The sequence below is a fragment of the Micromys minutus genome (genome assembly GCF_963924665.1).
Source record: "Micromys minutus genome assembly, chromosome: 10".
NCBI classification, from domain to species: Eukaryota; Metazoa; Chordata; class Mammalia; order Rodentia; family Muridae; genus Micromys; species Micromys minutus.
The window spans coordinates 42439174-42456888 of record NC_137979.1 but is presented as its reverse complement, the minus strand read 5'-3'; the positions used below and the strand labels follow the sequence as shown (position 1 = coordinate 42456888).

The 17715-nt window shown below is 37.6% G+C and overlaps 1 protein-coding gene across 2 annotated transcripts in view; it reads right to left on the bottom strand.

The window, feature by feature from the left end:
* Positions 1–17715, bottom strand: part of SPOP (speckle type BTB/POZ protein) — a 76512-nt gene that overhangs the window by 21878 nt on the left and 36919 nt on the right. For both annotated transcript variants that reach the window (XM_080923540.1, XM_080923541.1), the window contains exon 2: positions 287–429. In XM_080923540.1, the coding sequence (XP_080779666.1) occupies positions 287–364 (78 nt within the window). In that variant the 5' untranslated portion in view covers positions 365–429. The remainder of the gene's footprint in view (positions 1–286; positions 430–17715) is intronic.

Sequence of the window (17715 nt, the reverse complement as noted above, 5' to 3'; positions counted from 1 at the left end):
GCGGTCCTAAGCAAGCCCACAATTGCTGACACCATTTCTGGGGCTGTGGATCTCAAACACTGCTCCAAGCTTTAGAGCACACCCCCATCAAGGAGGATGTGAAGGATCTAGCCAAAGAATCCCCTTCAACTACCATAGAAAACCACTAGCCTTGGGGATTCAGATTCTATGTCAGAAAAACAAGGCCAACAAGGACCTCATCTTGTGCTGTTTGCCCAAGAAACTAGGAAACACAAGTTAGAAAGTGACTGCGTTGCTGTTGCCCAGGAGTAAAACCTGGACTTACCTGTGTATAGCACCAGCTCTCAGCAACGGGACCACTCGACATTTCTGCCGGAGGTGGAGGACTTGGAACCCTTGACATCGCCAGTTTGAAGGTTAAACAGGTCTCCAAAGTTAGGGGGCAAAGATTTCTGGTTTTTCTTCACCCTGGTAAGACCCAATAATTAAAAAGGCTTATTAGACTTCTTAAAAAATTGATTAATGTTAAATCTCAATTTTTAAATTCTGCTCTCATATAATCTATACCAACTGTAGTCTCCCCTCCCTCCAATCCTCCCAGCCCACCCTACCTTTCTTTTTCCTCTACTATTCTATGATTTGTTTAAATTTCGAAGAGAATGGAAACTTTGTGGCCTGTTGAAATGTTCTATCCTGATTTAAAAATTAACTTTAGAGAAGACCATGTAGTCTCCTGGGCAAAATTACATTATTTTCCAGGCATGGTGGCTTACACCTCTAATCCTCTAATCCCAGCACTCAGGAGGCAGACTAAGGTGGATCTCTGTCCAGGCCAGCCAGTGCTGCATGAAACCCTATCTCAAATAAATGAATGAATGAACTGAATAAAAAAAATTCTATTACTAGGCCTTGCCCTTATACATAGTGTTCAACATTATCTCTAAACAAAAACAAAACCAAACCAGCTAAGCAGGGTGGCACACACCTTTCATCTCAGTGCTCTGGAAAAAGAGGCTGGTGATCTCTTAAATTTGAGGCCAACCTGGTCTACACGACCAGCATCAAGCCAACATTGCTACAGAGTGAAATAAAACAACAAAAAACCAAAAAAAAAAAAAAAAAAAAAAAAACCAAACTGGGTACGGTGGTGCACACCTTTAATCCCAGCACTTGGGAAGCAGAAGTAGGCAGATATCTGTGAGTTCAAGGCCAGTCTAGTCTACAGTGTAAATTTTAGCCAAGGCTACACAGTGAAACCCTGTCTGGAAAAACAAAAAAGAGAAAAACTAAATAAAAGGATATATAAAAGCAGATTTATAAAAAGGCTGCTTGACAGACAGACAACATGGTTAATAAATGCCTCCTTGCCACCAGAACCTGCTCTTAGGACAGTCTCCTGTTGAAAATGACCTCGGAACCCTATCCTCCAATTTTCCTGGTCTCCTGTGCCTCCCTGCAGACTTAAGAACAGCCTTCTGTTCCACTCCTCTGCCAGCTGCTCTCTTAAAGGGCAGCGCTTTTACACCTCCCTTAGATGTGTTCCTTTCTCTGCAACATCAAGTCAAATTTTCACCTGACTTTCTACATTTTTCTTGCTTTCTCTGCTAATAGCTCCTTAATCTCAATTTCTCTTTCTTTCCTTTCCTTTCTTTTCTCTCATGCCTCTCTGTCTTCAGAGTATTGGTATGAAAAGCTAGTGCCACTACATGTAGTCTTTCTCAACGTTTTTGTTCACTATCACTCCCCACAGTTTAATTCTCATTTTCTCAATTTACATTCTTATGACGATCAATCTTTTCAACAATACCAAATTTCAGTCAGTACACAAATATTTCCAAGTCTCTTTATACCTTTCTCATAGCCCTAGACCCTTTTCAAATAGCTGCTACACACCTTGATAGGATGTACCACTAACACATAAAAACCAACTCAAAGACATAATATGTACTCACTGATAATTGGATACTAGCCACAGAAAGCTCCGAATACCCAAGAAACAACTCACAGACCATATAAAGCTCAAAGAAAAGAAAACAAAGGCCAAAAAGTGGAAGCCTCAGTCCTTCTTAGAAAAGAAAATAAGTGTATAGCACCCTCTCAGAGTGTGGTACACCTAGACCTTAAATCATTAATAATTCAAGAGCTATGTGCTCATGGCCGGCCTCTACTCTTCTATTCCTCTCCCCCCTCTTTCTCTCTGCCTCTATCACCCTCTTAACTCTCCTATGACCTGAATAAACTCTATTCTGTACTATTAAAAAAAATAATAATTCAAGAGCTAAGAATATAGCCTTGTGGCATATTGTTAAACAAAATCATTATGTTTAATTTTACACACCAAGAAAATTCTGACTATTTCCATGTTATGTTTTGTTTTACATGTACTTTATGCTCATTGTAACTAGTAAGATTTCAATGCATACTATCAAACCTTTAAAAAAATCAAGTACTGACAAAAATATATTTATATAGTTTTATGCAAAAATGCTTTTAAAATCTGTATATCTGTTTTTTTAAAAAAATAGTTGTTTAAAAAAAAACCCTACTCAAAATTATTTTTAAAAACCTTAGACATGAACCAGCATAATGACTGCAGAAAAGGGCGCTTGCCACCAAGCCTACTGACCTAAAGTTTTTGAGCCCTGGAATCCACAAAGTAGAAGGAAAGAACCAAGCACTGCAAATTGTCCTCAGTCCACATGTGTGCTGTGGCATATGCATGACATTCCCACAAAATAAAGTAAATGTAACAAAAGTATTAAAAATGTTAAGTTAGGCCTGGTGTGCTACCTAGCATTTGGGAGTCAGAAGCAGATCTCAAGTCAGAAGCAGAGTTCAAGGCTAACTTGGTCGACTTAGAGAGTTCTAGGCAAGGCACAACTAAACAATGAGACCCTGTCTCTCAAAGCAAACAAACAAAGTAAGTCAAAGGATGCAAAGTTGAAAAGATATAGGATAGACATAGAAACTCTCACACCATTGGTGAGACAGGAAATCAAGACGTATACAGTGTGTAGGAATCTGGTCCTATCTAGCAAAGTTTAAAGTACACATACCAGAGAACTTAGCACTCCCACTTAGCACTCCCATTCTGCAGAATGCATACTGCAGTAAGGATTGCCAAGTTTCGAAGGAAGAGAATTACCTCTTAAGAATGTTGATCCTACCTCCACCTCCCCCCTACCTCCAAGCTTCTGATTTAGCAGTTTGGGGTGGACCCAAGAGACTGCATTTCTAGCACAGTTCCTGGTAATCCCGCTGTGCTAGTCCTGGAACCACAGTGAGAACCACTATCCTAGAGAAATTCTGCACTTATGCTCAAGACAGACTAGAGTACCAGTGTGACATTGTAACAGTAAGAGGCTACAAAGAAACTAAAAACACTTTAGTAAGGAACAAATAAATAATCTGGGTTGTTTCCAAACTATTTTAGGATTTAAAATAACAACTAGATCTGTTACCCCTGGTCACCAAACACAATGTGGTACATTTTCTGCAAATGTTAAGTAAAGGTACAGATAAAAGCATGCTGTAGAAGAAAACAAGAATAACAAAAACATGGCAAGTTGTTACCAGGAGAAATGAGATTGGAAAAGAAGACACTTTATTTTATGTATACAGATATTTTGCCTTATATATGTATGTGAACATATGTGCCTAGTACCCAAGAAGGCCTGAAGAAAACCTTGGAGCTGGAGTCATGACAGTTGCTATGTGGGTGTAGGGAACTGAACCCAGGTCCTCTGGAAGAACAGCCTATGGTACTAACCACTGAGCAACCTCTCCAAACCCTCTGATGTTTACTCTAAAATAAGGATGATAGAAAACAAATAAAACAATACAAATCTTAAAGATAATAGCTGCTTGAGTACCTACTATTCTTTTATTTAAGTCAGATTGTTTGGCTTAAGTCATTTTTAAAATGATGCTAGTATGTCTGTGTATTATGTGTGTGCATGCACATGTGTATGTATGTGTGAGCACATGCCATGCTATGCATGTGGAAGTTAGAGGACAACTCTTTACTCTTTAACATTGGTTTTCTCTTCTCCCTTTTACATAGATTTCAGGGACTCAACTCAGGTAGTCAGCCTTGCATAGTAGAAGTGCTTTGCTTCCTGGGCTATCTCACCAATATGGTGCTGTCTGTCCTTTTTGCCTGGCTACTTGGAAGCTGTAAGACAAAAATTTTTGACTCATCTCCTAAAATGACATGTTTTTATCATTGCCTTATATGTAATCACACATTCACTCTACGTTAGTTTCAATTTCATGCATTTTCTTTGTCTCTTTGCTATAATTCTCGAAGCTACTAGATAGATAGATAGATAGATAGATAGATAGATAGACAGACAGACAGACAGACAGACAGAAAGACAGACAGTTTGCTTGTTTGTTGAAACAGGGTTTCTCTGTGTGTAGCCACGGCTATCCTGGAACTCACTCTGTAGACAAGGCGGGCCTCAAAGTCACATAAATTCTCCTGCCTCTGCCTCCCGAGTGCTGAGATTAAAGGCGTAAGCTGCCGCTACCACCACCAGCACCACTAAACACACCACACACAGCAGAAAATGATGTAGGGTGTCTTTTTCTAAGGCTCTCCACCTTATTTTTCGAGACAGGATTTCTCCCTGAAACTAGAACTCCGAGATTCAGCTAAGCTACCTGTCCAGAATCCCTAAGCTACAGGGATTCTCTCGTCTCTGCCTCCACAGTGCTGAGATTACAGACATCACCACAATCCACGGTTTTTCATGGGTGCTGGGGATCAGAACTCAGGCCTTTATGTTTATATGCGTGTTTACTGACTAAGCTGTCTCCCAAGTACTTTTTCAGTCTGCTTCAAATCCTGGTAGGGGATGGTATAAGCAACAGCAAAATCATCCAAAGATAATTCAACTCACAAACATTTGCTTAAGATAGCATTGGCAGGATTGATAAGATATATTTGTACCTATCCAGAATAAATACACTTATAAATGTAATTAAATGTTCCATTAGCCATAAACACTACCCTAGAAGCATTTATAACTAAAGCATCATTTGCCATCACAGATGAAGTTAAGTGTCTTATATACATGGCACACCCTTCCATTTCGTCTTCCAAAACACTGCATTCACCTACTTGTTCAAGTCATAAGACCTGGTCTCACAGGCTCCTTTGTCTAGAAGCAAGTGATATACCTTAGGCAGTTTTACAAATCCCAATTATCATTGCTGCCTAGAATGAAGGTTCAGACTTCCTACTTCTGGGAAGTACAGCAATGAAGACGTGAATTTAACATGTGAGTTAAGAGCTTAAGACCTGACCCATGAAGCGTGTGTTGAAGGCTGTACTCCACAATGAGTCATCACAAAATACTGACTTAAATTTATATTGAAGTTTTTTTTTTTAATTTTCAAATTCATCTAACAGTTTACAGGGCTGGGGATGTTTGCTAGGTTCAATACCCATTGCTTCAACAAGTACAAAATTTAAAAGTCTAAAATAAGACATTTTTTTCAAATGACACTCTATTAACTCATTAGTTTCTTTCCATTGAGTATAACTCCATTATGACCAGGAATAAATAAATGCTATTTTGTTGGGATCGGGCAAGTATTTGTTTGAGTGGCTACTTTAGTCTATTATTTTAAAAATTAAAATAAAAAAACTTTTTTTAAAGAAATACTATTTTGGTCTCATTCTTCTCCGTGTGTGTGTGTGTGTGTGTGTGTGTGTGTGTGTGTGTGTGTGTTTGGTTTGTTTTATAACCAAGTCTTTCTTTGAAAAAACAAAACAAAACAAAAATCACCAAACAAACAAAACAAACCACTTAACATCAAAATATCCAACCCAGCACCTAGGAGAATTACAGACTCGGTCTCAGCTCTGAGAAGCTCTAACCACACAGCCTGCTGGGAGAGAAATTGACTGTGATGGCAGAAGTCTAATTAATCTCACTCACAGTGAGCACCACGGGCAAAGTAACCTGGTGCCGCATGAACTCTACAGTACTTGACGCCAACTGCTCAAGAAGCTCAGCAAAAACCAATCTTGAGAAGAGACCTATTTGAGGGTCATACTTTGAGAATGTTTGCAAGAGACAACTTGAGCCAAAACGATATTCTTCACAGCTTCAAACATGCTAAGACATGACCGTCCAAGTTCTTTAATGAGAAAATAAGTTTCCCAAGATTACCAAACTCTACTGCACCAACAACTCTAAGCTGAGAATGCCTTTATATACCGCCATGTTATTTTATATACCACCATGTTATTTTTCTGCTGACTGTACAAAATCCTAACCTGTAAGGAAAGACATTCCTGGGTTACACAGAGAAAATGTCCTCAGCAGATTTCTCTCAATTCTATTACTGGATGCAGTGTCCAAGTTAATAGCCATCTAGGATAAGATGCTTCTTAGCACTAGTATAAGACCCTGAAATCATTTTGAAAAAGGATGGTTTACTGAAAAGAGATCAATAGATATCATATGATTTCTAACAAGAAGGTTAAACTGTGGAAAGTAGATATAGATAAGAGAAACAGGAATGCTATCATGAAAAAACAGTGCTTAAACTGAGTGTACACAGTTCAGTTTTTAGCTGAACGACCCCTTCCTGACTTCTTGTAAACGTGTAAACATCCCATTATCTGCAGTAGATTTTAAATGACTTAAACTTGCATCCATCCCTTTACTATCTAGCATGGTGTCTAGAAACAAAGGTATTAGTCACTCAGTAAAAATATTTTGACAATTAAAATATTTATCTAATTACATTGATTAGTCAACTTTCATGGCTTTTATTGTTTCTTTTTGACAGATCTCTAAGGCAGGCTTTCAGAGAACACTAAGTACACCAGATGTATGACTTAATGACAATCAGTAATTTGTTCACTTGGATAAAAGATAAACATAGGTCCAAACTCCTAGTCTGTAACATCAAATTCCAGATATAAAAAAATGAGGCTTTTGGCCAATGTGAATTATAACTTTCTTTTCAAAGGAAAATAGGTTGGCTGTAATTTCCTTCATTTTAGGAACACAGGTATCAAGTGGGCTAATTAACTGGGGTTAGCCATTAATTAATTTAGGCTAACTTCTTATATAATTGGAATTCTTTCAAGACATACAGACAGATGTCATTAATAGTAAACAGAAAAGCCAATAGTTGATGTGTGGTATTCACTGAGCTAAGAAAGAATACCTCTGAAAAGTATAAAGCACACAGCTTATGTAGCTATTTTGCTTAATCTTTCATAAGCATTTCTTCAGTAATCTAATCTACTCATCCAGAGAATTAAAAAAATAAATCAATGTACACAGACATTTATCTCATACATTCTGATTACATGTTAGCTGAGTTAGCTGTATACCCATCAGGTTTAAAATAATAGTAATAAGATCATGTGAAGATACTAAGTTGAACCACAAAACTTGTTTTATATGCCAAAGTAGGTCTGTGTTGACAATTCCATGTGGTACAACATAATACCCAGCACTAATGAGCTAGAAATGGAGTGTGAGCTAGAACAGAGGTTTCTGCCAGAGAACAGGTAAGAACTCTAAAAAGTCTACCTTTACTTTTTTTTTTTCTTTAAAGGACTGTTCAGTTTCTAAAGAAGACTCCCAAGGCCACATGTATTTTAAGCTTGAGAGACACTTTCATTCTCCAAAATATAAGATGCCCAAAATACTGTTGATTAAAAAAAAAGTATAAAAGACGGGTATACTCATTTAAGAGGCTACTGTGACCTAAAAGGAGTTTCTGTTTCTTCTGTTAGTGTGTGCAAGCATATTCAGCCCAGGAGGTAATAATTTTTCATTATCTTAGAGACAGCTATGACAGGTCATATTGACATCTTTTGTTGCAATATTTGAATGAGTTTTCAGTATTTGTTATAAATAAGGCCTTTGTATGATTGGCCTAATCTAATGTAATATTAAATACACCAGGCTTTTTTTTTCTTTTAACGTAGAGACACTTTTAAAAATGAAACTAAAAGCAGTGAAGAAAGACCTCAATTAGCAAAAAAAGGTTGAGGTTTCTTGTTTGTCTATCCAGTTCATATTCTGTACAATCTTACAAGATTATAAACTTTTTGTTGTTTTCATTTTTAAAAATCCTAGCTACCTATACAAGAACTTAGAACTTAGCAATATTAAATAATCTAGAAATAATAGGCAACTACATCCAGCATGATCATGTTGCAAGTCCTGTGGCTAGAGCTTGTGGACAAGTGTGTGGAATCAGCTATTCACATTTGATAAAGAAATAGTTGGTATACTTCTAGGATTTGATGACTTTGTCAATATGGTGCTAGAAGATGTCACAGATTTTGAAATTATACCAGGAGGAAGAAGATCTAATTAGATCATATTTTACTAATGGAAATAATATAACAATGCTGGTTCCTAGTATAGAAGGGCCTGAGAAATAAATGGATTACCTTGCCTTAAGCTAGATTCTGGCTTTTTTATTTAACTTTTCATTGATTCTTTATGAATTTTACATCATGCACTCCAATCCCACTCATCTCCTTGTCCCTTCATATCTGCCTTCCAACCATGCACCCTTCCTCCTAACAGAAAAAAACATCTTGTATAAGCTGCAGTGTGACAGTCTGTCCCACAGTAGACCCTTTCGTCCACACATCTTTACTTGCACATGCTCACTGTAGTGAGTCATTGGTTTGGTTTGTGGCCTCTGCTTCTGCTACACCATTAATGCTGGGTCCTCACTGGGACTCCTGTTGTTCCCCTGTGTCATAGAGATCTTGTGACTCTGGATCTGCAGGACTGGCCCCTTTCTGTGCTCCAGCAGTTTATGGATGGAATAGATGTTGAGGTGGCCAACTCAAAGCCCTGAATCTGGGCCTGTGTGGTAGAGCTGATCAACTTGCCAGTTCTACACCCACACCACCAGGGTGAGCTCTTCAGCACTACGCAGGCAAAGTGCAGGGCCAGCTCAGACCTTCACACACTCACACACACACACACACACCCCTTTAATGATACATCTTTAATCCAAATGAGACAAGACATAAATTCTTCAGCATTTTATATTGTTCTGAGTAAAATAAGCCTTGTCCTGACCACCACAGCCTCTCTGCCTCATAATCATGCCTGCAGTTCTTTTCAATCAATATGCTTTATTTAGTCTTCAATTCTGTTGGAACAAATCATTACTGAGCACATGGACTTTATCTTCCGACCACAGAGCTTTTTCTCCTCACCTTCCCCTACTGTGGAGACAGGAGTTGAAACAGGGCTTTACTCTGTAGCCCAGGCTGGCCTTCATCTCACTGTCATCTTCCTGCCACAGCCTCCCAAGTACTGGCATTAGAAGCATGAGGCACAGTACTTGGTTCCATCAAGTCTTTTATAGCTGACTCCTTCTTGTCATTTAGATAGCCTATAAAAAGTAGTATCCTGAGAGATCTTCTGGGGCAGTCCTCGCTTCTAAGCCTGCTTCTTTTACCCTATTACCCCATTTTCCTCTTAACTGTCACTAATTAAAATGATCTTGCTTGTATTTCCACATTTCCCCACAAGAATTTATGTTCCATGGAAGAATAGCATCTCCCCGTATTTTCAATGGTGACATGACAGGCATTCAATAAATATTTGTTCCATAAGCCTGTTGTTGAATAGCTAGACTCTTGTGATATATTTTTCCTTAGTGTGTTCTACTTACTAAGTTAAACTTCATGAACTACTGACTGAATATAGATATACAAATTCTGGCACATACACGCATATATAATATACATACATACACATATATATTCATACATGCATGGATATGCATTCACATGTGAGTGGGTGCATGTGTGCATGTTCAGGTGAACCTGCCCTTATGTTTGCATGTGTCGAGGCCAAAAATTGATGTCAGACATCTTCCATCACTCTCCTGTTTGTTTACTAAAGCAGGGTCTCTTACTGAATCCAGAAGTTTGACAGTTCTGGCTAGTCTAATGAGCCAGCTTGTTCCTGGATCCTGTTTCTGTCTGCTGAGATTACAGTTGGCCACTGCAGGCAGAGGCAGGTGGATCTCTGAAATTTGAAGGTAGCCTGGTCCACATAGGGCTACACTGTGAGACCCCATCACAACAAAACAAACAAAAAACCCACGAAGAAAGTAGCATTACAATAACGAGGGTTCCAGTCTAAATCTAAGTTATCTCAAGTTAAATTCTATATAATAAAATTTCAATAAAATGATCAAATTAAATGTGTATAAATATGTACAATGGGAGACACATCTGTCTAGACACTTCAGTAAGTTTTCCTAAACTAGGCTAAGATGTAGACTATTTTTCAGATATAACTAAATATTTGTCTAATTAAGGTTCAAACCCAGGCATGTCTGCGTGCAACTCCAGTCTCACTTAGTTTCTCGGAAGGTTGAGGCAGAAGCATCAGTTGAGCACAGGAGGCCAAGGCCTACGCAACATGGTGAGACTCTCTTCTCAGAAAGTTAAAATGGTTTTTAAACTACTGCATATGCAGAAAAATCTGAAGCAAAGATGGCGTTTGGTGTACAAGTCAGTACCTTTAAGCAATATTTTTTCTTCTTCTCTAGTACTATAAACTAGAGTTTTATAGAAACAGACTGGCAGGGCTCATGCTTTCAAGTTAGGCTACCAATGAACAAGAAGGGATATGAAAGACTATCAAGTCCTTCCCAAAATACAATTGGTTAACAGCAGAATGTCCCTCATCCATTCCCAAGCTGCAGGGTATGCTGGGAGTTTACAGCCTTACTGTCCTCCTTAAAAGGCAGTCAGTTATAAATAACCACAATCTGTCCTCGTCCCTGAGGAGATCTAGCAGCCAACTCAAAGGATAAAATATGGAATAATGTTCATTTTATGCACAACTTTCCAGATAGAAATTTTAATTAATTAATTAATTAAAATAAAAAGCAAACAATTTTTATTGCCAATGTAAGGATCTGGAAGTAATTTCCTTCCCATAAGATCACTTGAAGAATTACTGATACAGACAAACTGGCCATCATATTCTACCCTCAAAAATCTATGCTGGCAGAAAGCAATGCATCTATGCTCTGAATTCAGAAGCTTGTCCTGGAAACGACATTCCATTTAACTACCTTGTAGAACTGGAAAACTCCATAAATATTAGAAAGGCTTCTGAAGTTCCATTTTGCTTTTTTAATTTAGGCAGAAATATCTATGAAACAAAGTACATGTAATATAACAGCACATGAGATGGAAAACACATCTTTACTTGGATGGAGGATTCATATGAGTAAAACATGTTCAAAACAAGCCCCAGGCAGGTGATATGCTGCTTTGTGAATTACAGAACCCCTGCTAGCAAGAAAAACTTTACTAGCTGCTTTTTTAGAAAAGAATAGAACAACAACAAAACAATCAAAAAATAGTACAAAGGGCTTATCAGAATATGGTCTCCACACATCACTTTCAAATCTGTCACTTGGGAGGTGTCTAAAACGAACAACACAAATTCAAATCAAGAAACAAATTTGCGTATGAAGGGGCTGTTTCACTTCAAAGTGGGTCTCAGTCCCAAAAGAAAGGAATCTTTAGAAATGAAGAAAGGCAAAATCAAACACAAAGCAATGACTCAATTTTCATAAATTAAAACCATGTGTTACTTTCAATGATCAGGAAGGACAAAACCCTCCAAGAACTCAATAAGCCAGCACAGTAAAGGTAAAGATTTTAACACCTACCTACCACAGGTCAAAAACTTTTCTCTTACATGAAGAAAAGTTACTTATTCTAAACAAAAGCTGGAAAATAATCAAAACATTTATCAGAGGGGTTGGTGGGAGGAGAAGAAAATTCTATGGTTTAAGTAGACCTTAGTAGGGCTGGAGACATGGTTCAGAGGTTAAGAGCACTACTCTTCCAGAGGTTCTGAGTTTTAAATCCCAGCAACCACATGGTGGCTCACAACCATCTGATGCCCTCTTCTGGTGTGTCTGAAGACAGCTACAGTGTACTTATAAATAAATCTTAAAAATATAAATAAACAAAACCTACTCACTTTCCTTACTCACTTACCATCTTGCTGGCTGATCCAAAACTTTATACACAGTAAACAGACTAAAGAGACATCTTAACAATTAAGAGCCACAATGCTCTTACAAAAAACCCAAGTTTGGTCCCCACCACCCATCTCAGTGCTTCATAACCTCCTGTAGTTCCTGCTCCAGAGGGGGATCCAAACCTCTGGCCACTTTAGGCACCTGCATTTAAGTCTATATATTTACACATAGGAATACTTTCTCTTTTATTATAGTTGGGCAGTGGTGACACACACCTTTAATCTGACATACTTGGGAGGCAAAGGCAGGCAAATCTCTGTGAGTTTGAGACCAGCCTAATCTACATAGAGACTTCTAGAACAGTCAGGGTTACACAGTGAAACTCTCAACACACACACACACACAAAGAGAGAGAGAGAGAGAGACAGACAGACAGAATACTTTTTTTAAAAAAGGTTAGTTCTAATATCATGTATGTACATCTAGCATGCAAGGAATTATTTTTTCAATATTTAACTTTATATGTATTGGTCTTTTGCTTGTATATATTTCTGTGTGAGGATGTCAGTTCCCTGGAATTGGAGTTATAAGCAGGTGTAAGCTGCCATATGCTTGGAATTAAACCCAAGTCCTTTGGACAAGCAACCAGTGCTCTTAACTGTTGAGCTATCTCTCCAGTCTCTACATACAAGAAATTTAAAAATGAAATCATTTCATAAAGAGAGAAAGAGGGGGGCTATCTATTACCCCATAATACCTCTGGCATTAAGAAAAAAACATTTAAAATATTTATTGCTAATAAAAACTGACCAGACAGGGAGCCCAAGGAATGAACATAAAAGAGTCAGAATCAGTATTGGGATATAGAATGTGGAATAAACTTAAAAACTTGGAAAAGAAAAGGCTCACCTGCTCTAGAGGACTTAACATACTACAAAAGCAACCCACTGTGTTCTGCATTAACCACTACAACCTATTGGGGAACTCAATGTTCCTCAGAAATACTTTTTGAAAGGAAAAGCCCTAACCTTTCAACCATGACAAGCAAACACTCTATCATAAGAGCTACCATCCCAGCCTGTGTGTGTGTGTGTGTGTGTGTGTGTGTGATGTTTGTCATCTTCTCCTTTAGGGTCTTAACTAAGATATCTTCTGATTAAATGAAGCAAGGCACCTTATATAAAACCTAAACATAGAAAATAAATTCCTTCTTAAAATAACCAAATTCTAGGCTAGGCATGGAGCTCAGTCGGTGTTCTTGCCTAGCATACAGGAAGCTCTGGATTTGAGTCCCAGCACTATGTAAACTGGGCATAATAACAATGTCCATAATCTCAGCATTTAGAAAGTCGTGGTTAAAAGATCACCCTCAGTCACATCATTTGAGGACAGGGATAAGAGAGATTCTATATGTTTGTGTGTTGGGAATGGAGGGAGTCAGAGCAGAGAGAAAGGAAAGGGGAGAGAGATAGGGGGAACACTTAGAGGAGATGGCTCTTTGGGTAAAGTGTTGCCAGGGACCTAGACTGGAAACCCCAGCACTTGGAGGTAGATAGAGAGTCTTGGGGGCTCAATGGGTTAAGGATCTAAATAAGCTCAACGGAACAAAGGACAATCAGAAGTTCTTAGTCTCCAGCATTTATTCCAAATTCTTGAGTCAAGAAGAAAGTAAAAACACACAGGCAGACAAAACAGAAATATGGCCAGGATATCTACCTTAAGAGAATGTCCTTAGTTCCTGATGGCCTTTGTCAGAAAGGTTTTAAAATGTAGTAACACCTATTTTACCTAGTAACAACAGTACACATGGAGGTTTGAGGCACAAGTCAGAGCACAAAGTAAAAACTTTTAAGAGAGTAGCCATTTTGGTAGCAAGATTTTGAGCTGAGTACTAATGAACAATATAAAAAGGCAAAATGCTCAAAATTCAAACTTCTTTTTACAGACTAAAAAAACTACCACACTGCTTAGGGTGTTTTTTTTTTTTTTTTTTTTTTTTTTTTTTTTTTTTGTTTGTTTGTTTGTTTTGTTTTGTTATTCTCTATCAGTAGTGTTCCTAACCCACTGAGGAGCTCTCCTTACTCTACTGTTTCACTATCATGTATTATCAACCTTTAATTAAAATTTAAACTCAGCTGGGACTTCTGATATACAACTATAATCCTAGCATTTGACAGGCTGAGGCAGAAGGAAGTTGAGTTTGAAGGCAGTTATACAGTGTCACTATGCATCAAGCAAATTTTTTAAATTAAAATATAATTGCTTCCCCCAACATTAGTTTGTATAATTTTTTCCTAGTATATAATAGTCACCAGAAAAGTTATGACTAAAAGGTGCTGGTTAATTCCCAGCAGGGATATTTACGATAAAACCTTTATTGAAGTCAGACACAAAAATGTTTCTTTGGTTGGGCTGGAGAGACTCAGTTGATAAAATGCTTTGTAAGAACAAGGATCTAAGTTCAATCCCCAGAATGCACATAGCTAGGCACGGTGGCATTCACTTGTGACCCCCATCTATCCAAATTGGTAACTCCAGACCAAGAGGCCCTGTGTCAAAGGAGATGCATACTGTTACTGAGGATGACTCAGACTGTCTTCCGGCCTTTTTCTTGTACATATACATTCATTCAAGAACACACACATTAAAAAGAAAGTCAAACTCAGATGTTTTCTTTATATGACTTCATCTTTATCTTTCATAGGCACTAAAATCAAACAGTAGCTTGCACTAAAAGTGCATTTTTCAGTCATGGTGAATATTTCTATTTATCTCATTCCGCTTTACCCTTTTATTTAAATTGTATAAATAAAACTACATAAAACTCACCAAATCAAACCTGTAGGAAAACTCTAATTTGACTTTTCTAGCAGGAAATCTCTGTTGGAAACAGAGACGATGAGTCAGCTTAACTAGATTCTGAGTCTCATACATGTCTTACTTTTGCTGTTCTTAAAAGTGAAAAGTTCACAAAAATCAGATGATATTTTGCAATAAAATGACTGATAAAAGTACTTACTAGAAAAATTATTATTCTAATATCTCTAGCCCGAATGATCTATTTCATATTCAGCTCCCAAAAAGAGTACACTGAAAATGAAAATCAGAAAACCATAATTGGTTCTAATATTCCTGCTTATAAGTAAAAATAAAATATCACTTGTCCCATGTCAATATTGTTGAGAAAATATACAACAACATATAATGTATAAAATATCCATTTATTAAGGTGCTATGTGCCTAAATTATACCAAAGCAAGACACATTTAAACAAAGTTATTTATCCTATGGTTTTGGGGAAACAGCAAGAAGGAGCCCACAAATGACCAGGTTATTAATACTGATTACACAAAGGAGAAAAAGAAACTGTCTAATGAAGTTTGGCAAGTTATCTTGGTGGCTGTCTGCAGCATAACTGCTCTAAAAATCTATCAAATATCCTATGGCAGGAATTGGGCTTCTAGGAATAAAACCTAGGCAAAAACAGGGAGGAGAACCTACTTTCCTTCTGTATGGGAAAATGAAACACTGTAACTTATTGGTTAGCCTTCAAAGTCTCTCAAACATGTGCATGTGAACTTTAACACACTGACTCAAATCAATTTTCCTTAAAAATATAACAGATCTTGGCAAAAATCAAATGTGGTTACTATTAGTAATACAAAGAGCCATCACTCTAAACAGGATGCTAAAGCAGGACAGCTTTAATCAGTCAGATACCATAAAACAAAACTCAGAAAGATGTCACAAAATTCTATCAAGAAAACAGCAGTCAGATCAAATCCACTCACCTATATAGCGAGCACCACTGAACAGGGCATCTTTGAAATGAAAGTAATGACAAAGCTCCTGACATCCCAAAGGTAGGAAAATAAATGTCTTTAAGAACTAGCTTCCAGGCAGAAGCTAGCTAACTTTTATAAATGAAAATTCTCTGAATATGGTGATTTTTTTTTCTTTTTCTCTTTTCCTCCCTGCTTCTCCTAGACAGGGTCTCACTGTGTAGCTCTGGCTGTTCCTGGAACTCACTATGTAGAACAGGCTGGCTCTAACTCAGATCCGCCTGCCTCTGATTCCTGAGTGCTGAGATTAAAGGCATGTGCCACCATTCCTGGTTTGTATGTATGATTCTTGAAGTGAAAGTTTTTAGTCCTTCCTCACTTTTCCTTAAGTTTCTGGGATTTGTCATCAATTAATTTTCCAAAATTAACATCTTTAGACCCAATATACTGGAAAAGCTAAAGAACCTGATAATACTAGCAAGGAAAGAAGAAATAGAAACTCCATGCCACTATTTGGTAAATAAGTTTACTATTTAAATTTTAAAACCTTTAAATTGGGCTGGCAGTTTTATGACTCTGTGGGTAAAGGCACATGCCTTCCAAGCCTTGTGACCTGAGTTCAATTCCAGGGAGTCAGAGGTCAAATGAAAGAACTGACTTGTCAAGTTATCTTGTGACCTCCACACATCTCTCATAGCACAAGCACACACACGCACATGCATGTGCACACACAAAATAAACTAAAATATAAAAAAGTTTCACTTTAAAAGCTTTTAATTGACAAAAGAATTATATACATTATGAAGTTTAATGTGGCATTCCAATATGTATGTACAATGTACAGTGCTCAGACCACGATAGTTAAGATACCCATCAACTAATTTTTCTTTCCTTCTCTCCCAAGACAGTTTCTCTTCATAGCACCTGGCTGTCCTGGAATTCCCTCTATAGAGAAGGCTGGCCTTTTAACTCAAATATTCACCTGCTTCTGCCTCCTGAAGGATGGGATTAAAAGCATCCTTTGTGTGTATATAAGATCATTTATTATTAATATTGAAGATCCAGCAGTTCCACTCCTAAATATATGGCCTAGAAAAATCCTGTGTGTGTCTACCATTGTGTGTGAGTAATGCAGCAACTTTCTTAAGTGCCAGTATTAGAAACAACATAGAATGGATAAATAAATTATGTTTTATTCATCTAAAGTATGTTGTAGGATGGTGAGATTCAACAGTTCTATGTAGCATATATCAAAGCCATAGACATACTTTTGAGTTCTAAAAAAAAACCCACAACATACACTGTATCACTATTCCATGTGTACAAAATCAAACTACAAGACAGGCATGAAACCTGAGTGGTAAAATTGTGACGAAAGTTAAGTAAATGATTATCACCATGTCCCTAAACAATAGTAGGAGTTTAGAACTAGCAATGATTTATTTCTAGGCATTTAACTGATAATTATATAATTATTTGCCTTTTTAAAAATGCTTAATCCTTGAACTATAAAGCCATATGTGCTGATTAGTTTGTGTCAATTTGCCACAAACTAGAATCAACTAGGCAAAAGTAAACTTCAACTGAGAAACTGTTCCCACCAGATCTGCCTGTGGGCATATTGCAAGTATTTTTTTAAAAAATTATTGACTGATATGGGATGGCTGAGTCCACGGTGGGCCATACTACCCGTAGGGAGGCAGTCCTGAGTTGTCTACAAAAGCAAGCTGAAAAAAACCCGTACACAATGTTCCACTGTGGTCTCTGCTTTAGATCTTTCCTCCAGGTTCCTTGCTCTGAGCTCCTGCCTCTCAGCTTTCCCAGACTATAGACTGTAACCTGTAAGCCAGATAAACCCCTTCCTCTGTGAGGTGCTTTTGGTTAGAGCAGTTTATCACAGCAACAGAAAGCTAACTAGGACATCATGTGGTTTTTTTTTTTTTTTTTT